The 21,527-nt window shown below is 38.0% G+C and overlaps 1 protein-coding gene across 1 annotated transcript; it reads right to left on the bottom strand.

The window, feature by feature from the left end:
- Positions 1–6,735: 6,735 nt before the first annotated feature.
- Positions 6,736–20,451, bottom strand: SELE (selectin E). Its single transcript, XM_063426983.1, has 18 exons — positions 20,360–20,451; positions 19,658–19,728; positions 18,664–19,050; positions 18,331–18,438; positions 17,640–17,822; positions 17,150–17,335; positions 16,553–16,738; positions 16,256–16,441; positions 15,927–16,112; positions 15,523–15,708; positions 14,978–15,163; positions 13,776–13,952; positions 12,166–12,342; positions 11,013–11,198; positions 10,683–10,796; positions 9,657–9,678; positions 9,053–9,125; positions 6,736–7,830 (listed from the first exon to the last, which is right to left on the bottom strand). Exons 2-18 carry the CDS (start codon positions 19,683–19,685, stop codon positions 7,813–7,815), a joined length of 2,589 nt encoding a protein of 862 aa, XP_063283053.1. The 5' UTR covers positions 19,686–19,728; positions 20,360–20,451; the 3' UTR covers positions 6,736–7,812.
- Positions 20,452–21,527: the final 1,076 nt, after the last annotated feature.

Here is a 21,527-nt window from a genome sequence, read left to right as displayed (position 1 = left end):
ACAGTCTGGTAGACACAGAGAGTGGCATACACATATGCTTGCATAAACACACAGAAAAATAGACTGACTGACACATGGAGGAAAATGTAAACTGGGACATGCATACATACACAAAGAGACAGGCCAGCAGTCATAGAGAGTGACAGATACAAAGACACTTGCAGGCATGGACCACTAAGTTATTTTAATAACTTTGGGTGCATCCCATCAGGCCCCTCAACTTATTTGTCTTTACTTTAGACAGTTGAAATAGAACATCTTCAACTCCAAACTCAAAAGGCTCAGTTAAATCTCAGCTATTCTTCCAGTTCTGCTAATTTTGTCACAGTTCTCACCGTGCCTTACAGATGGTCAGACGTAGCTGTCCTACAAGTGCCAAACAGGGGATTTGAACCTGGGTTTTTAGCTGTCCTGGCCCTGCTTTACTGCCTTTAAGTCACAGCAGTTCCTATTCTTTGGAGTAGTTCTAGCCCTGTTCTACCTGGATATGTCTGCAGCACTGGAGGCTGGACTTCTTCTGTGGTCATTGCCTGTGCTTCACCTGGGGCATATCACTCATCTGCTGGGTACATAAACTGCCTGAGAACATTATCAAGTCTTTGATCCTGGTGTATGTGTTCAGTTCCTGTTTTCAAGTCTCCTGAATTTTTACTCCATATTGACCTTGGCCGCTGACTTTGGCTACACTTCGTTTATCTTGACCTCTGGCATCCCTTGACTTTGGTTACACTTTGTTTATTCTGACCTCTGGCATCCTTTGAATTTGGCTATCCTTTGACTATCCTGCTGTTTGTGTCATTGTTGGTACTGCTTTGGAACACCTTTCTTGCACAGCCCCCATGAACAGATTCACAGTCCAGGTGGCTTATTACCTGGTCACCTTGGACTGTGTCTATCGACAAGGGTGAGAAAACATATCTGCACTACAGACCAGAGGCGTAGCATGGGGGGTGAAGGGGGGGCCGGCCGCACCGGGCGCAACATCTGGGGGGGCGCGCTCACACTCGCAGCTCTCTGCCCCTGCCTGGCTCACTCACTCTCTCTGCAGTGCTGGCTGTGCGAATCCGATCCGAGCCGCCGGGTCGCCGCCCACTGTGGAGGGGGGGGGTGCCAGGCGTGCAGTGCGGTGGGTGCAAAGAGAGAGCGAGGGACTATCTGGGGGAGGGTAAGAGTCAGGACTGATTGAAGTAGTACTGGGCTCAGTGGGCTGGCTGTGTAGTGCTAGCAGAGCATCTCCCAAACTGAAGTTTCTTTGGGATGTTCCCGGTCTGCAGGTCAAGACTGGCGTGTTGAGCTGACCAGATGGATTGAAGTTTGGTTGGTTCAACAGTGACGAGACAGATTTCGATCCATATGTAGCTGCTCCAGCTCAACATAAGTTGATGTAAGCCAGTGGGTCTAGGCCTAGCAACCTTTAATTTATTTTTTTTTTTTTGCTGAAAGAGTAAGGCAATAGGCATGAAGGTGAATAAACATTATGTTAAGAGTAAAGAAATGGTTATACAATGAAGGGGTGCTAAAAGTGCAGCAAGGCAAGAAAGTGATTTTCTTTTTTTTTTTTTTTTTTTTGAATTTTGGCAGAAATTTTTTTGGTTTTTGGTGAGTACTGCTGAAATTACAGCAGGACCATCAGCAGCACCAGGCCCGGACTGGCCATCGGGCACACCGGGCAAATGCCAGGTGGGCCGCGATGGCCGTGGGGCCGAGGCCGGCAGGGGAGATCACAGGATCTCCCCGGCCAGCCGCTGCAGGGCCAGCGCTATCCGAGCGCCGGCCCTGCTGTGTGTCTCCATGGGCCGGTGGGGAGATCAAAGATCTCCCTCACCGGCCCAGAGACACTGTTAAAGGTGGCCGCCCGGGTCTGAGGAGTGAGGGAAGCAGGAGAGAGGACCGGCGGAGCTCTATCCAGCAGCTCCGCCGGGTCCTCTCGCGAGGTCTGAGCGTTGCCGCGGTAACCGCGGCAACGCTCAGATCTCGCAAGAGTGAACTCTAGCCTGCAGGTTAGAGTTCACTCTCACCACTGGACCACCACGGATGGAAGATGCAGAAAGAATCCCCCCTCCCAGGCATGATGTAAGAAGGGAGGGGGGATATTAAGCAACTGCCCCACCTCCAGCATGGCTGCTTCAACGGCACCCCCCCTCCCTCCCAGGCTAAAGGTAAGAAGGGGAGGGGGGGGGGATATCATTTTTTTTTTTTTTTTAATTATTAACAAAAAAAATGTAAATTTAAATTTAAAAAAATCACACTAACAGCCCCCTCACACACACACACACACACACACATCACCCCCAAACACACACACACACATCACATCACCCCCAAACACACACATCACCCCCAAACACACACACACACATCACCCCCAAACACACACACACACATCACCCCCAAACACACACACACACACATCACCCCCAAACACACACACACATCACCCCCAAACACACACACACACACACACACACCATCCCCAAACACACACACACACATCACCCCCAAACACACACACACAGCACCCCCAGGCGCACACACACAGCACCCCCAGGCACACACACACAGCTCCCCCATGCACACACAGCACCCCCAGACACACACAGCACCCAGACACACACAGCACCCCCAGGCACACACAGCACCCAGGGACACACAGCACCCTCAGAGACACACAGCACCCTCAGAGACACACAGCACCCTCAGAGACACACAGCACCCAGACACACACAGCACCCAGACACACATACACACACAGCACCCAGACACACACACACACACACACACAGCACCCAGACACACACACACACACACACACACATATATATATATATACACACACATATATATCTATATAATAACCCTCAGTGAGTTAACAGACAAAGAAAATTAGAAACCTAGAATGTGACGGCAGATAAAAACACCCTCACACACAGCACCCCTCTTACATACACACACACTGCACCCCTCACACATACAATACATCCAAATATATATATATATATATATATATATATATATATATATACACACACACACTACAGCACCCCTCACACTGCACCACTACACACATTACGCTCCAGAAACACGCTAGATCCCTTACCCTATATGCACTCTTAATCCTCTATACACACACACACACTCTTCTATACACACTCTGGGTCCTTTACACACTCGATCTCCTACACACACACACTGCACCACCTACACACACACTACATTCCTCAGTCAGCAAACACATACAACATTCTCTAAACACACCCTCTCTACAACCCCTGCACACACTACGTCACCTATACACACACACTACAGCCCGTATGCACACACTCGCTACATCCCCTATAACACTATGCCCCCTATAAACACACTCTCTACAGCCCCTAGCCACACATATTACACCACAAACACAAATGAAATTGACCTATTTACACAATACCACACCACACTCTACACACACGCAATCCCACAAGCAGGCTCCAAACACATGCACCATACACTTTCCTGGCCCTTTTGTCCTCTGGTATCCCACTTGTGGAGACACCAGAGACAATTTAAAAGCAAACACAGCACAAGCATGTTAATAAATTTGCTTGCGCTGCGCAGAACAAATACAGGGCCTTTTTCTAATGCTAGAGCTCTTCAGGGGGGCTATGCGCATTGAACTAACATGCTCACTTTGAGAGGGGGCGTGCTTGTCAGTAGTGATGACAAAACACACCCTCTCTGGCCCCGCTCCTTTCTTAGGGGGCCGCTCTGATTGAAAAATGCCCGGGCCTAATTTTGTTCCCAGTCCGGCCCTGAGCAGCACCACAGGAGACTCATAATCCTGATCCTGTGTCGGTAGACATTCCTGTTCCTGCATTAGAAGCAGAGACAGTTTCATCTAAGGATGTTTATACTCAGCCAAATCTGCCAGAAAATATTGACCAAAAAGTTTATACTGATATTGGCTATTGGCCTGAAACCATGGATGAAACCTTGAAAACTGAACTTGTCAGGCGAGGGACAGAGGAACTGCAGAATAAGGAGGCATGGTTTCCAAGAAACAGTAATGGCAGGTCATTTTCCAAGGATTGGTTCTACATACATTTGGACAATGGTGAGACTATGTTAAGGACATGGTTGGTGTTTTCTCCTGTAAACAATACTGCATATTGCTTTCCTTGCATGCTTTTTCAGAAGGCTAAAGGGAAAAGTTCATTTGGAAAGTCAAGTGGATTTAATGCATGGAGAAAGTTAAGCCCTAGATTACTAGAGCATGAGCGCAGTTCATATCACTTGAGTGCATTTACAATATGGAAAGAATTAGAAATGCGGCTGCATAAACAGGAGACTATTGATGCTGCTGCCCAGCTTGCACAACAGAGGTCATTTGAAAAATGGAAGGCAATCTTAGTCAGAATACTTGATTGTATTCTGTATCTAGCCAGGCAAAGCTTACCCTTACGTGGTCACTCTGAAGATTTAAATACAGATGGTAACTGTGGAAATTTCTTAGAAACTTTCAAGTTACTCGCCAAATATGACCCAGTTGCCAAACAACATCTTCACAGAGTACAACGCACAGATGGTTACATTGTGTCCTATCTCTCTCCACAGAGCCAGAATGAGTTTATTAGCCTGCTCGGCGATCACATTCGAACAGTCATGTGCTTGGGGGGTAAGGGTTTCTTTAACTAATCTAGTGGAAGAGACTCGAGTGCTAAAATCCACGGGTTAGGGGACGCAAATTACTTGCCTTGCCCCGGGTGCTGACAACCCACGATACGCCACTGCTACAGACTCCCACCACAGGTAAGACCCTGACAGATTTGGCCTTACATTTTAAATTCACTTAGATTTTACTATAAATTTTCACTCGTGAAAAACGCTGCTAGACATGCATTCACTCAAAGAGGCAGGCTGACAGATACAAAGAGCAGCAGAATCACTGAGACCGAAAGGCATACATTTATATACACACACAAGCGCACACACAAAGAAGCAGGCTGACAGACACGATGAGGGTGATCAAGACAAAAGCATGTTCTATTCTGGGGCAAAGCGATAAATAAGAAGTAATAACTATTAAAGAGGATCTGTCACCTCTCTTGAAAATTACATATAACTTGTGATATTTTTTTTTTCCCTGAGGTGCTCAATTTTCTTCCAAATTTATTTGGATTTTAGAAAATGCCATCAAAATCCAGTCCAGACAAGGCAAAGCCTTGCACATAAAGAGGAGACATAGAAATATTATCTTTCTCCTCCTCTGTATGCTAAATTCAGAGTTTAATTCTCTCTTTGCGTCAATGATAGACTGAGTGACAGCGCTCAGAGGTAGCTAAATATTACAGAAAGTCATCGGTGTAGACAACATGCATAAGGACATCTAGGGTGCCATATGATGCAAGAATATGTTACATGAATGTGGTTAAAGATTTGAAAATATTTGTGCTGTATACACGGCAGAGCTGTTTAGTGACAACTACTATCAATACCATTGCAACAATAAGATTAAATCCCCGTGGATACTGACAAAGAAAGCTTTTCAAGACAGGAATGGGGGATAGAGAGAAGATTGGCAGGAGAGGGAGAGAGAGAGAGATTTTCCAATTCTCTGGCTTCCATAACCCCATTGCGTGCATGTGTTCCATTGTCCCTAATTAAATGTGTTTCTTTACTGCCAGTGACGTGGCGAGCTTTCTTCATTGCAGAGACAGCTGTAATCCCTATAGCTGCCTGAGCTCTTGTATTTGTAAAGACTGACCAGCATATGCATTCTCTGGTCACCCAAGAAGAGACCACTGACGTCAAACTGAAATAATTTTAAAGAAACACCCCACTTCACAAATATAAAATAAAAAAAATCACTGTTTAATAAATCTATCCCAATAAAAACATACCTGCATGTAATTGTGTATTTTTTCAGCTTGCAGAAGCTGCAGTTCTCTTGTCTGCAGCCTTTACGTGCCCTCCCCTTCTAACCCCGCCCAGACCTTTGTGGCTGTCCAATCACAGACTTCCCAAGGCAGCTCAATAAGAAGTATTTTTAAGGCAGGTGCTCCGGGCAATTGTTGCCTCTTGAGTTTAGGTCCATTGACCTAAACAAACCATGAAGTAACAGGGTCGATTGTGTGCTTGGCAGAGTGGTGTAACAAGGTTAATTTATAAAAGTTCCCATTTGTATTGAAATCTGCACTATTTGAAAAATGAAAAAAAAAACACTCTTCATACACAAAGCACTTCAGCGCGCTAAAGCACTTTCTGTGTTTGGAGTGTCCCATGAATATTCCAGTCAAGAGGAAGACGTATCTTGACAACTATGACAGGGGGAATGATTGTCTGTCATTAACAGAACACAATTTTGCTAACGTACTGTATTGAGATGTTCACTGTCTAGATTTTGAGAATGAGCATGATATAAAAAATATATATATATATATTATACAAAAATATTTATTCATTAAAAACAGTACATTTCATACATTATACACTGCATAATATTTACCAAATAAATAAAATACACCCATTATTATCAATAATACATTTATGATAAATACACAAATCTAAACACATGTTTTACAATGCTAAAGTATTTTTATAATGTATTTATAAATGATATAACACATTACACAATGCCAACGGACAAATAAAACAATATATAAAAAAATAAAATAAAAGCACAACTAAACTCAAGGAATAATAACCTAAAATGTTATTTTTTTTTTTTAAACTAATAAATTAATGGTGTATTTAAAAAAAAAAAATTAAATCCGGGTAAGAATTGGTTCAGGTAGACTAAGATTTTTTAAAGTATTCATGTAAGATTTAAAAACAAGTAAAAATATCTTGTTTGTCTGTATGCAGCAACATATTGTTGTTAACATTTTTAAAGCGCCAACGTATTCTTTGGTGATTTACAATTACAGAATGGACATATTTGAAATACAGTAAATTCCATACGGAATATAACAACGACAAGAGGGGTGGGGAGGGCTATAATCAGTGTTGGAGGGAGGGGAGACAAGCTGTTACCTCTGTTATGAGTTGACATTAGGCAGCCCGGAACAGAGTGCAGGTTGGCCCCAGCTCACTATTAAAAATATCCCTGGAATAATCCAGATTCCTACCACCATGACGACTTTAAAAACAGAAGTGGTCATGATGGTTTGAGTATCCCTTTAAAAATGCAGAATTACATAATATATCATTTAAAAAAAAAATATTACTCTGAATTAAAGTCCCCTGCACTCTTTCAGAGTAAAAATATCCCTGTCACAAAATATATAGAAATATATAACAATTTTATAAAATACAGTATAAAAAGTACAAAATCTATCTGTTGCTTATCTGTCCCATAGGGAAGAATTTACTACTAATGCTGTTATAAACAGGTACTTTATATATTATGTATACCTTCTTGCTACAGAGTATACAGGTTTAAACACTTTTTTTTTTTTTTTTTTTTAAAGTGCATGTGAAAACAGTACTGTATTCACCTCAACATAAAATAACTGTACAGATCACTGGAACATATAGCATGATTTTCTATAAAAAAAAAAATGCTAGCCACCAGCTTTTTATGCCTTAATTCAAATATTTGACATAAAAAAAAAAAAAAAAGCAATTGGAATTTAAATTTAATTTAAATACGTAAATTAGTAAATACGTGATCATTTAAGTCTGGAAATTCAAAACTGAAGATAAAATAACAGATTTACATAGGAGAGCTCTGGGTTCCAGCAGAGGGTTTCAAAAAGTTTTGACATTTTCAACAGCCAGCAATATCAATCAGTAGCCAGTCCCATAGACATCGAGTGCATCTTCCGATTGTCTTCATGGAAGTTCACCAACCTGTTACAAAGAGATAAAAAAAAAGAGGGCATTATATATAATACAGATAAATAGAGTCTGTATTAAACGATAAGGTTAAAAACACACACACACACACACACACATATCTATCTATCAAATATATATATATAAATAAAATGTTCAAAATCTGGCACTCTACCTTTAAATGAATTCCAATGAAAAAAAGCCTCGGTGCTGCAGAGCGTGGATATATATGCAGATAGTAGATAGAGCACTCCAGAGGTCTTGTTTTAAGATTATTTATTCGGTGTAGAAAAATCAACGTTTCGACCCTCAGGTCTTTATCAAGATCTTGATAAAGACCTGAGGGTCGAAACATTGATTTTTCTACACCGAATAAATAATCTTAAAACAAGACCTCTGGAGTGCTCTATCTACTATCTGCATATATATATATATATATATATATATATATATATATATATATATATATATATATATATATATATACACACACACGAATCGTAAGATATAAGCAAAGTTAGGCTCCATGTGAAAAAATGTTTATATTCACTAAACTCTGCATTTTAACAAGTTATGATCAGATCTAAAATACAATCTAGTCAAAAATAGATGATCTGTGTCTATACCTGTAGTTTTTTTTCCAATTTAAAATCGGGTAAAGATTACAAATATGGACTCCTAACACTATCGAGTTCTAATCACTATTAAGATGTCTGCCACCCTCCCCCATTCATGTGCATTATTCATTTTAGGATTTACTTGTTCTAGCCCTTGCCATGCCAGTCTCTTTATGGCTGCCCTGGCTCCTTGGTTGAGACCATCAATCATGATGATTTCAGCCAATCAACTGTCTTTCCATAGGGAAACATTGGGAGGCTATAGCTCGTGCACAGCAAGTCACAGCGCTGCACCAATCAGCATCTTTTAAGGAGGAGCATGGAGATGCAGAAAAATACCGTTCAGCAAATATTGCAGAACTGAAGCCAGGAAATTCCTCTAGTGGCTACCAAAGGTAGATTTAGGCAGCAGTGTAAAAACTGACTTTTTTTTAGAAAACAAAGAATTACAGTGTGCAACCTGCACAGGCAAGCTAAATGCCATAGAACCACTACATTGAGTTGTAGTGGTTTTGGTGGCTACACTGTTCCCTTAACAATTTTTGCCTAAGTTTCCCTATTCAGATGTTCATTTGATTTTGGACTTTAGAGACTTCCCCTAGTGTTTTCCACTGTCTTACCTTACTGTGTATTCCGTAAGCATTTTCTTCTGTGTTTTGATATACACCTGCGGCTTCCAAACTTTGACAACTACTGCAACACACAAAGAAAAATAGTTTTATTTAGACCCGCAAATCAATCTTGCATTTTAAAGTACTATATACACACTAAAGTTCCCAATTACACCTAACAACAAACTTTTCAGGGTATCTTTAATTAAAGGGACACTATAGTCACCAAAACAATTTTAGCTTAATGAAGCAGTTTTGGTGTATAGATAATGCCCCTGCAGCTCCACTGCTCAATTCTCTGCCATTTAGGAGTTAAATCACTTTGTTTATGGACTCTAGTCACACCTCCATGGGACTTGCACAGCCTTCCTAAACACTTCCTGTAAAGAGGCATCTAAAGTGTATCCTTCCTTTATTACAAGTGCTGTTCAATTTAGATTTTCTTATCCCCTGCTATGTTAATAGCTTGTTAGACCCTGCAAGAGCCTCCTGTGTGTGATTAAAGTTTAATTTACAGAGCAAAAGATCAAATTTGTAAGGTAAATTACATCTGATTGAAAGTGAAACCAGTCCAATATGAAATAGAAACTATAGATGTCTGATCAGAACTTACCTTGAAGGAGAAAATTTCTTTGCTGCAAGTAAAAAAAAATAACATAGTTAATAAAATATATAATATAATGGAAAATGGTCTTTAAATATGTATAATATGCAGGCAAGTCAAAGATTCTTGCAATGCTCCTATATTTCAATCTACTGCTAACATTCCCAAAAATACCAGCACGTTTTGACCATAGTTAGTTATTTTGACCCGTTTTAAAATTTACGGTCACACTCACTGTGTGATGCAAAATATCAAAAATATTACTTAATGGGACGCCATATAACCTGTAATGTTTTATAATACCCAATATTTTAGAAAATTATCAAAAACAACAAATTGATAAATTAAATTCTGCAAATGTATATAATTAAACTTTTCGGTATACCCACTCAGAAAAGATATTAATGTACTTGCTGTTTTTTTGTGCATTGTGTCCCATATATCCTATAACTGTTTGTGTTTTTTTTTGTTTTTTTTTGTTTATTAAGAAAAACAGATTTGGTTTAAAGCAGTGTTCCCCAAATCCCCAACCCGGTCCTCATGGACCACCAACAGTACAGTTTGTGTCAGTATCTCCATTGGAATAAAACATGGAAATACATAAGTCCTGGACTGTTGGTGGTCCCTGGGTTGAGGACCACTAATGACACCCAGATCCCATCTCGATGAAGTGGTATGGGTGCAGTGGCCCTATCCTTTTAGCCCTCCAAATTAAAACATTGCCATTTATTAGGCGCAGCAATGTTTTGATTAAAAGGTTAAACACGTTCTTACAGCCAGCAGAGGCTTTTGCACTGCAATGAAAGTGGTCATGTGATATTCGAGGATGATGTCCCAGGAAGAGTGGGCAGCAGCTCCTAATTAGTTTCGGTGCTCGAAGAAAAGGCTGACACTAACTAGCAACTAAGACACAATAGTTTTATGAATACATATTTGTATGTTCCTTCATATGTCTTATACACACATATTTAATCAGCAAATGTGCCATTCTTAAGCGTTTTTTAAAAACATTTTAAACATGCTTAAAGTATTTACCTGTTTTCCGAAAACGCTTTAGTAGCCATATTAGAAGAGATGCTGTTGATAAAAGAGTAGCAGTACTGACAACGCCAATCGTTATATTCACAGATTCAGATAATACCGTCTTAGCTGTGAAAATAAAAAAAATACATTTGAAATATTAATTAAAGAGTTAAAAAAAAAAGTATACTGTAAATGTAATTATGTCTGGTTTTGTACTGAACTATACAACACGTCGGAAAAATAAGGAACATACAGAATAAATGATCATTTCAATAAGGCTAAGGCGTAATGTTGCTAACATTACTTAGTCTGCATACCAGTTTTTTAGATATTTTTACCTACCTTCACAGGTTGGTAGAGGGGCACTCCATTTACCAGCACTGTCACATTCAAGCGTGCTGGTTCCATTGAGCACGGAATTCTTTTCACAGTCAAATCGGCACACGGACCCAAATTTAAATTCTCCGGCAGGGTGCGTGCAATTCATTTTACCTATATACGGAGCCACGAGTCTTTGGCATTCCATCGCTACAAATATATAAAAAGAGTCAGATCCTTTTGTAATCAGTTTTGGAATTATGTGTTTTCTTTTAAAGGTATACTCACTGCTGTGTAAGAGTGTAGGATTATTTACTAAACAGTGTCAGTGATATTTAGTTTAGTGTGAATTATGTGAAAATCAAAGTGAACTCAAAGTTCAAACCTTAGGCCAAAATCTAACTGAAAACCTTGTTGACTTGGATAATTATTTCACATTTAGCTATTGTGACCTCAAATTTTGAAATACATTTTGAACTCCCTCTAGTGAAGAACTCCATAAATGTTTTCAAACCCAATTTGGAAAATTTAGGCAAAAATTGTCCAATTTGGAAAATCGTATGAAACTGTTCCAGCTAGGGGATCTTCTCCTTACCAAGGCTAAATTGTTTTACATTTAAATTGTAATAACAGAATAGGATATATTATATGGTTCTTTAACCCCTTAAGGACACATGACATGTGTGACATGTCATGATTCCATTTTATTCCAGACGTTTGGTCCTTAAGGGGTTAAAACCTTTAAATGTAAATGAAGAAATTCAACATGAACTAAGCTAAAAAAAAAATTGAAATCCAAAATGACAACTGTAGACACCAAGACCACTGCATCTCAACTAAGTGGACTGTGTATAGCCGCCCTTTCGTTTTGTCCAGCAATGAAAAGCATTGTAGTTTTGGAGGTAGAGCAATGTTTCATTGTAAGGCTAAACACAGCCACTAGATGGTGCTTCTGATACTATTACTAAATCAGACTAGGTTTAAGGATGTCATCTAATGCTTATCATTGGCAAGCATTGAATTCAATGGGAAAAAGGGTACGTAAAACTTTTTTAAAACTAAATGTAGGGAGCCTTAAATCTAAATAGGGTGTAGAACATGAAAGCATTAGAAATGCATCCTTGTATTCCTAACACAAGAGTGTTCCTTTCATTTTTCCACTATTATCTTGACCTACCTTCACATGTCGGTGCAGGAGAAGTCCATTGTCCAGAAACTAGGCAAAGGAGATCTGATAATCCAATCATCTTGAAGCCTTCTGAACAGGTAAATGTACACCTAGAGTGATAACCAAAACCCCTGTTGCATTGTACTTGGCCATATTCCGGAGTCTCTAAAGTCATACACTGTATTGCTGAAAAGAGTTAAGAATAGAGAACTTGTTAAGTATATTTTATAGCTTGGGGGAGGTCAATGTGATTAATTTGTTATTGTCACTATTAACATAAAATAGATCACAAATAGGGTTAATCCACTAAACAGAGAATTGTACTGAACAGAAAATACATTGGCAAAATCCTGGTTAAAATAGTCCAGCATTGACTAAAACAAAAGTGAGCATTTTTGTTTCCAAATGAGCAATTTTTGATTTAATGTTGCAATTCAGGTTTAGGCAATGTACATTTAAATGGACACTATAGGCACCCAGACCATTTCAGCTTATTGAAGTGGTCTGAATGCACTGGCCCCCTTAGTCCCGCAATATATAGCATTGCAGTACTACGACAGCCACTAGAGGCGCTTCTGGGTGTTTACTGGACTCTAGGTCACATAAATGACGCTTGACGTCCTCACGTAATGCTGAGGATTGATGCAATACTTTCCTATGGGGAGGGCATAATGCACTCACGACGTTGGAGGAGATGGAGCCCCGACCCAACGCTGAGGGACACTGCCACTGGAATTCGGTGAGGAAATAAAGGGGTTTTAACCCTTTTTGTTCTACAGGCGGGAGCTTCGAGGGAAGGGGGAATCAGAGGGCACTATAGTGTTAGGAATACAGATTGGTATCCCTAACACTATAGAATCCCTTTAAATGTTTTCTGTGGTATAAACATGTTGCAAATAGTTTACATGCATATTTTGGGTAGTTAATAGTTATAAAGAGTTATGATTTATAACACTAAACTAACTGCATGCAGACAATCTTACAATCAAAGAAAGTCAATTAAAAGAACACTCCAACCACAGTATCTACTGCAGTCTGCTGTACTAGTTATGGTGACAGGAGTGCCCTAGTGCTGTACCAGGAACATCTGTCTTACCTTGGAAACACCAGCTACCAGTGTTGTGTCTGGTATTATCGAGCAGTAGAAGCTGGATGTCAATGTAGGAGCTCATTCACTGACTGGCAGCGTCAGCTGACACTTCTCAGTCAATTAATCGTTTAATGGTTCTGTATTGCCCAAAACTGGCATCCAGTTTCTCTAGCTCTGAGAGCGCTGGTAGCAGAGCAGGTGTCCAGCAGGACCCTGGTAAGTGTCAACAAACTGTGATAAGATGATTTCACAGATCATGTTGGCATTTCACAATGTTACTCCTGGTACCATAACCACTACAGCAGTTTTTTTTTATAGTTAATTAAAGATTATAATCCAACATAGAGGGTTACTCACTAAATTGTAAACCAAATAAGATGAACTGAAAGCATAGCTTGCTTGCAGAGTGGCTCCAGTCTGATTATTGTAACTTTGAATTAAAAATTCAATTTGAATTCCCAATAATTAACTTTAGCGATTAACCCTAATCATGTCATATATTTATGTTGTCCCTGCTTAGTAGGCGTACCTTGACATGTTGGTACATCAGAACTCCAAGACCCAGTTGAAGAGCAGTTGATTGACTCAGATCCAGTTAAGATGAAGCCTTCATTGCATTTAAATGTGCATTTTGAGTTGGACTGGAATTCATAATCACATTCCATAGATCCATGTTCGAAGTTTGAAAGAGATGGGCAGATTACAGCTACATAAAAACACACAAGATTATTCCTTCATTTACAATCTTAAGGAAAGCGTAAATCAAATTTAAATCCTATGACATAATGTCAAATATCAACCGATATACACCATTTTTCTATTAAATGAGTTGTATAGATCAGTGTTTCCTAAGCAAGTACCAAGTCAAAGCAACAATCAATGATCAGGTTTTATCAGTTTCCCAATTGAAACAAAATAAAAATTATAAAAAAAAAATAATAATAATAAGATGCCTAAATTATGAATCATAGGTCTACCTCATGTCAGAGGTTACGATCAGTGGAATGTGGCAGAAACTCAAGATCTGGGTTGGGAACTAGTGATCTAGATCAGGGTTCTCCAAGCTCTGGCTCTCCAGAGGTTGCTGAACTACAAACTCAATGATTCTTTAAATGAAGTAGATAGCCAGAGAATCATGGGAGTTGTAGTTCAGCAACATCTGAAGGGCTGGAGTTTGGAAAACCCTGGCTTAGATTACTATAATTTAGTGCAGCACGAGAAATCAGTGATGATCTGGAGTAAAGGCTACTGTAACAAAACCACGTCAAATAAAAAATGATCTTAAGGAAAAAAATACCAAATTTTTATAGTCCTCTGAAATTGTTTGTGTTGCATTAAATTTTTTCTTGTATTGCTATAATCCCTGTATCACAACTCATGCTTGAAAATGTATTGTATTATTCTAAAATGTTCAACGGTACTCTCCAGGCACCAGCACAACTAGTATGCCTTTTATAGTTTTTTGCCTGCATAATCACCTTTTTTTGCATGTTTAATTTATTTAATACTAAATGTTAAGCGTTCTGCAAGCTAGCCCACCTCCTATGGCCCACTTCCTTCTTTCTAAAATACTTCCTTTATGTCATTTCCTCTACCTACATACGTGATGTCACGCTCCCGTATGTCTCTCTTCTAACCTGCAGTGTTTCTCCAATAATACTTATATAAAGAGTGCACATAGACCTTTTACAATCTTTTATAGTTATTCTGTTTCTGTGTATGTAGGTTTACCTTCACAGGTTGGTACATCTGAACTCCATGACCCAGATGAGGCGCAGTGTATTGATTCTGAACCTGTTAAGATGAAACCTTCGTTGCATGTAAACATACATGTTGAGTTGTACTCATTTCCTATAAATTCATCCACACACTCCATTGACCCATGGTCAGGCATTGGTGGAACTGGGCAGGTCACAGCTAGAGAGAGAAAAAAAATTAATTGTTTAATGGATCACACTATTTTAAAAGTGAAAGAGAATATAAAATAATAAAGGGAACTAACATATATTCATTGTACTAAATGACTGATCTGACAGATTATGTTTTTTTAGCCAAACCTAATGTGTTAAGGTTATTGCAGATATAAAACATGGATATTAATTGAAATGCTGGGGTTTCAATGCAAATGCAAAGTAAATTTAACATTCACTTGGGTTCCCAGTAAACTACATTTTAATGAATAAACCTGTTTAATGTATTCTTTTAAGCAAACACAAGTAAAACGGTGGTCATAGATGCATTGAAATTGTTTATCTGATCATTTCTGGCAAGCATACCTTGACATGTGGGTACATCAGAAGACCAGGTCCCAGATGAGGAGCAGTGTATAGATTCAGAGCCAATTAAGCTAAAACCTTTATTGCATGTAAAGTTACATTTTGTGTTGTACTGGAATTCTCCAAATTCATGTTCACATTCCATAGATCCTTGCTCAAGTGTTGGAGGAACTGGGCAGGTCATTGCTATAAGAAATGAAAAGCTCATTGTTCAATATATTGTATGAAAAAGGTTGAATAAATCATGCAAGATGAATCTAAATTATATGAGATGACCAGCCATATAACTTAGAAGCCATTAAATATAAACATCACCTCAAGATAACATGACATTTTAATTTGCATCAGCAAAATTTTTCAGTTTATTGGATATAATTCCGTATTTTCTGTTCATGCAGTCATACCTTCACACAACGGTATAGAAAAAGTCCAAGACCCAGATGAAGAGCAGTGTATTGAATCTGAGCCAGTTAAGATGAAGCCTTCGTTGCATGTAAAAGTACATTTAGAGTTGTACTGGAATTCTCCAAACTCATCCACACATCCCATTGTTCCGTGTTTGAGGTTTGAAAGAGATGGACAGGCCATCGCTGGAGAAGAGAAAAAGATGCTCACTGAAAAGGACAAATATACATGCTAAATTCTAAGAGTTAAAATAAAAGTTAAATATTACATTATTCCACTAGTTTTGTACAAACATATGCTAGGCACAGTAAATACTGTTGGTTAATACCTTGACACTTTGGGGATTCTTTTGTCCATTGACCAGGTGCTACACAAAGTATCGAGTCAGATCCCACCAAGGTAAAGCCTTCTTTACATTCAAAATGACATTCAGAGTTTTCTGTAAGGCTGCTCCCAGTACTTGAACAGCTCATATCTCCATTAACAGACTTCTGTGGACGTTCACAAAGAATAGCTAAATAAAAAGGACAAAAGATTAGGTTCCGTCAACACTCTAATTTAAGATTATTGGATACATTTATGTATGTTTAAGGCTTGTCTATACAGACTAGTGACAAAGGCTTACCTTGACAAGTTGGACTTTGATCTGTCCATTCTCCGTTTGCTGTGCAATGAAGATATTCAGAGCCATTTAAGACAAATCCTTCTGAACATGTGAATTCACAAGATGAGTTGTATGAGAAGTTCCCATTAATGTGACTGCACATGACTGATCCATTTTCAGGGACATTTATTGTCGGACACCTAATGGCTGAATATTGAATACTAATTAATTTTTCAGCTTTAGAAAACATTCTGTTTTAATCAATCAATATTTGTGTAGGATAAGGTCATTCGTTCCCAAACCAGTCCTCAAAATATATCAAGAGTCCAAGATTAATGTATTTTGCAGTTCTGTTCCAGTGGGGATACAGGCAAAAGCTGGACTATTGCCATATCTTGAAGAATGGATCGGGAACTATAGGGCTGGGTGAACAGCTTCACAATGGCATGGACTATGTGTACCATTATAGACATTTGTACCTCAAAGCAAAGATACTGTCTTACATTTGAAGAACTTCCACTTTCAAGGTTTATTTTTGCTCTCCGCTAGCTCATATGTGTAAGACAGTGTAAACCATTTTGCTTTTGGTTCTAGATATTTATGAAAATCTTTCCATACCTTCACAATGTGGTTCTAAGCCATTCCAATTTGAGTTCTTCTCACACCGGAGTTCCTGGTTTCCAATCAGTTCAAAACCCTCATCACAGGAGAATTTGCAGCTTGAATTGTACATGAAATCACCAAAAGATCCAGCACAATGTATTTGTCCATTATGTGGGGCATTCAGATTAGTGCATTCTGAAACTGAAAAACAAGATTTCCCTATTAGCAGATCGAGTAACCACCATGGGGGTTATTTACAAAAAGTGTTAAGTGCTGAAAAGTGGTCTAAAGTAACAAAAGTTGGACAATGACCATGGTAACCAGGAAAACCAGCAGGCACTTTACATTGGTAAATATGTTCTGAAATCCTGATTAGACATGTCTAAATAGGTATAGCTTAAGGAAAAAATACTTAATATATACTCCACACGCATTTAGTTGACATGGGATAATCAAGAAACAAATAAATACATCAAGCATATCAATGAAAATTCCATATAATTACCTTGACATGTAGGAGGTTTTGACGTCCACCCATTGGCAGTACAGTTAACAGTATTTACGGTATGCATAATGTAACCTTCTTCACATTGGAACTCACAAGATGCCCCATACTTGTAGTTGCCATTGGGAGAAAGACAATCAAACGATCCTTTTTCTGATGCCACCAAGGGGTCACAAGTTTTAACTGAGAAATAAAAAGTATGAATTTTCAGTGCTTGACACATTGACCTGTTTACCATTTTCCTCTTAAAGAAGCTCTCTGTTTCTTTCCAAACTACGAACAAAGGAGACTCTCAACATATTTTCCTCTACCTAAACTTAACATATCAATAAAGTCTACTGTTTACATCCAACTCGCCTAGAGCATCATGTTTCATACAACATTCCCCAACATTCCTCAGTTTTTACATTATCCTCTCTTAGTCTTAGACATTGCATTAAACTTTCTTTTTCTCCATTGACTAACCATCCTTCTCTTTCTAGAATCAAACATATATTCTCTCCATAAGTACTGCAATAGTTTAATCTTCTCCCACACTCAACATTCACATGGACATGTAGATGGTTTTTACCACCTTCCTGTATGGTTCTCTTGGATATCTGAGTTTTCTCCCCTCTAGCTGTAAGTTTCCCATTCAGAATGTTTGTCAAATACACTATATCGGAACTGTTCATGTGCCAAAAGCTATTACCATTCTCGCACTGGGTCCCATAGAATCCTTCGTTGCACTTGCATGTGTAGTTATTAATTGTTTCAATACATTCACCATGTCCACTGCAAGAAGACGCATTGCATGCAGCTAGAAAATAGTAAAAAGTCAAAATTACAATTTTTTTTCCTTGAAAATATTGAAGCACTGTGATAGAGCGCTGGCAACTTTTAAAAGACAAAAAGACTTTCAAATTTACAAAGACTTGGCAGTAGCCATGACTGTCTGTAAGAACAATCAGGATTATCCAGGAAAGTGTGAAATGTCTGGAATTCAAAGTGAATTTGAAAGTTTATTTAATGATCAGTTCCTTACCTATGTAACACAAAGCCACTTTTTCTTTTTTGCAGGATTCATCATTCCACTTCCCACTATCGCGTAGCCTTTTTACATACATCTCCACACAGTCTTCATCAGCATTTCCATTATTTGGTTCGTCTTTTGCCCAGTTTTTTGCCTCTTCGGTTAGAACCTTGTTGGTTCCCTCCCATGTCCATTGACTGTCCTTCTTGCGAATTCCTATCCAGTAGTATTTGTTTGTAAATGGTAGGATGCTGTTCAGGTAATCATTCTCCTCTCGATTTTGAATTGCGACAATATCAGTGTAATGCTCTTTACAATATGCTCTGGCTGTAGTATAATTCATAATTCTTGATGAATAGAAATATGACCATCCTTGTATCTCAGGAATCATCATTAAACCTGAAATAAAGAGAATTGCATGGATATCTTTAGAAGGCATATAATCTTTGTTTCCCGAACACATAAAACATCTGTTCGATAATTTGTATATACACATTCTTGTGAACAAGAAACGTATTCTTGTAAAGAAAGAAATAAATCTACCACCACAAAATTCCAAGTATTCAGAAATGTAACAGACAAGTTGCTTGATGGCAATAGATATCTTTAAAGTCCTGACATAATTAAAGAAATTAGCCATGACCAAGGGTACCAGAAACACATTAAAGACTAAACTAAAGCATAAACTAAAGGAGGCGTAATCTTTTTTGACAGGGACACAAATTATCTACATGGCAATAGATTGATGATTGATTCTTCAGCCATAAAAAAATTGTTTAATAGACAATTATTTATTTAAAAATAAAACATATGAAACAAAATTCTTCAAAACAACTTGTTAGACTCTTCTCAATGTCCATGGGCTCTCCATAACATTGCGGAGTGCCCCTTACTAAAAGATTGAGATTTACTGGCTTAATCAAATAGGAATTCTAAAACTATCCAAGTAACTTGTTTACTTGAAAAAGACATGCCTATTAGACATAACTAGTATAAGATCACTTACCTAAGTAAAAAAGCGATAGATAAATCATTGTCTTCTGATTTGATGTAGTTACGTCAGAAACAGCTGTACTTCTGCAAATACAATTTTTTTTTTTTTTAGTAATTAATATAGAACATTATGTGTTTAAATATGCCCTATAATAAGAAAAAATAAAAATAGAAAAATGAGATGAGCTGAGTTTGGTTGGAAAAAGCATTACAGAAGTATGCTAATAAATATATGTATATGTATATATACGAGAAAATGTAATTTGCAACGGATTAATTTATTGATGTACGTTTCAAATATTGCACAAGTTTAAAATTAACTAAAAAATAATATTTAATGAACAATCAAGTTTTAAATCAATAGGCTTTCTAGCAAAAGTGCTATCTGATTTATTACTAAATGCCCGGGGTGTTAATTCGAATTTACTATAATGTTCATTCATTTACCTATCAATTAAAAAAAATAAAAATAGTAATAAATGTAAAAGGAGGGAAATAAAGCTATGCTAGAGATATTTCTTCATTTAGCGCCTGTGACCTAAATGTATTACATTTAACAGTTTAGTTAATAAATCCAATGACAGTAACATCAATTTTAAATAGCAGTGAAATAATTATAACAAAATTCTCAGAAATGATTGACCTGTAACATTACAATATAGAAATGTAAAAAATAACAGTGAGTTAATAACTTCAATAAAATACCTAAACTTACAGTTTGCAGACAAAAAGTCTTCCAAGAGACACAAATTGCCGTTCCGGACCCGAATAATCTGTAGCAAACACACAGAATGATGTGCAAGAGGAAGCCAGATGCTGAACTGCGGGTTTTACTCTGGTCAGTCGTCTTTTATTGGCAAAGTTTTAGGATGACAGAAATTCCCGTATGACGTGCCTCATCTGCATAAAATAGGAGGATGTCGTACTTATCGAAAGGAGAAATTCCTGGCTTTGGACTTTTCCCAGAAGAATTTCATGTTGTCTGCCACTGCAATGTTTACAATTTTTTTTTTTTTATGGTATATTAGACAACTAGAAAAATATATTTAAGAATGTTAATTAGTGGGGTTTGGTGACTAGACCCCCACATTCTCAGGAACTAAAACAAGACTGAATTAAAAAATGTAGACAAAAATAGAAGAAATATTATTTTTGAGCTGGAGATTTTTTGTACATTGGTAATTTTTGCCAACATTTCTTTCAATTCACTACAATTCAGTGTTTAGTAAATAAGCCAGATTAATTATTAAGATGCTATTATGAAAATACCATGTGATATATCTGATAACACTGATGTGATTACCGTAATCAGGCTTTCTAAAGCTCTCTTTTGTTTTTTGTGCACCATTTGTGTTTCTGTCTAATAAATTGTTGTTTTAAATAGAAGTGCTTAATATCAAAAGAGAAAGCTGCAGCCCAACAAATAGGCACTGGACCTTTAGTTATTATTTATTTATTTATAAAATATTTTTACCAGGAAAGATACATTGAGATTTCTCTCGTTTTCAAGTATGTCCTGTCATTGCATTGTTACAGTTAGTGTACAATAAAATACAAAAAACAATATTAATATACAATATATACAAAATTTAACATAGAACAGGTAGGAAATATATAATCAACCATGACAGGTGCATTCTGTTTTGAGGTATGTAGAGAGGGATCTCTTAAAGGACTTTAAGCTTAGGGAAGATTTTAATTTGCGCGGGAGGTCGTTCCACAAATGCGGTGCTCTGTAGGAGAAGGAGGATCGGGCTGCTTTCTTTTTGTATTGAGGTAGACTAAGTAAAGTGTTGGTACTGGATCAGAGGTTATAGGAAGTGGGAACAGCCAGGGAAAGCATTCTGCTCAGGTAGGGTGGGAGTTTCCCAGAAAAGCTCTTA

This window comes from Pelobates fuscus, chromosome 7, assembly GCF_036172605.1.
Source record: "Pelobates fuscus isolate aPelFus1 chromosome 7, aPelFus1.pri, whole genome shotgun sequence".
NCBI classification, from domain to species: domain Eukaryota; kingdom Metazoa; phylum Chordata; class Amphibia; order Anura; family Pelobatidae; genus Pelobates; species Pelobates fuscus.
Note: the sequence above shows the minus strand (reverse complement) of the source record. Positions and strands in the feature narration are given on the sequence as shown.

Bases quoted from the DNA above. Each gene is read 5' to 3' on its own strand.
- SELE (XM_063426983.1), bottom strand. From the start codon at position 19,685: ATGATTTATCTATCGCTTTTTTACTTAG. The intron at 12,343-13,775 runs GTACGCCTACTA...AACTCTTTTCAG, and splicing joins TGATGTACCAACATGTCAAG to CAATACAGTGTATGACTTTA. The intron at 10,797-11,012 runs GTAGGTAAAAAT...TTATTTTCACAG, and splicing joins CCCTCTACCAACCTGTGAAG to CTAAGACGGTATTATCTGAA.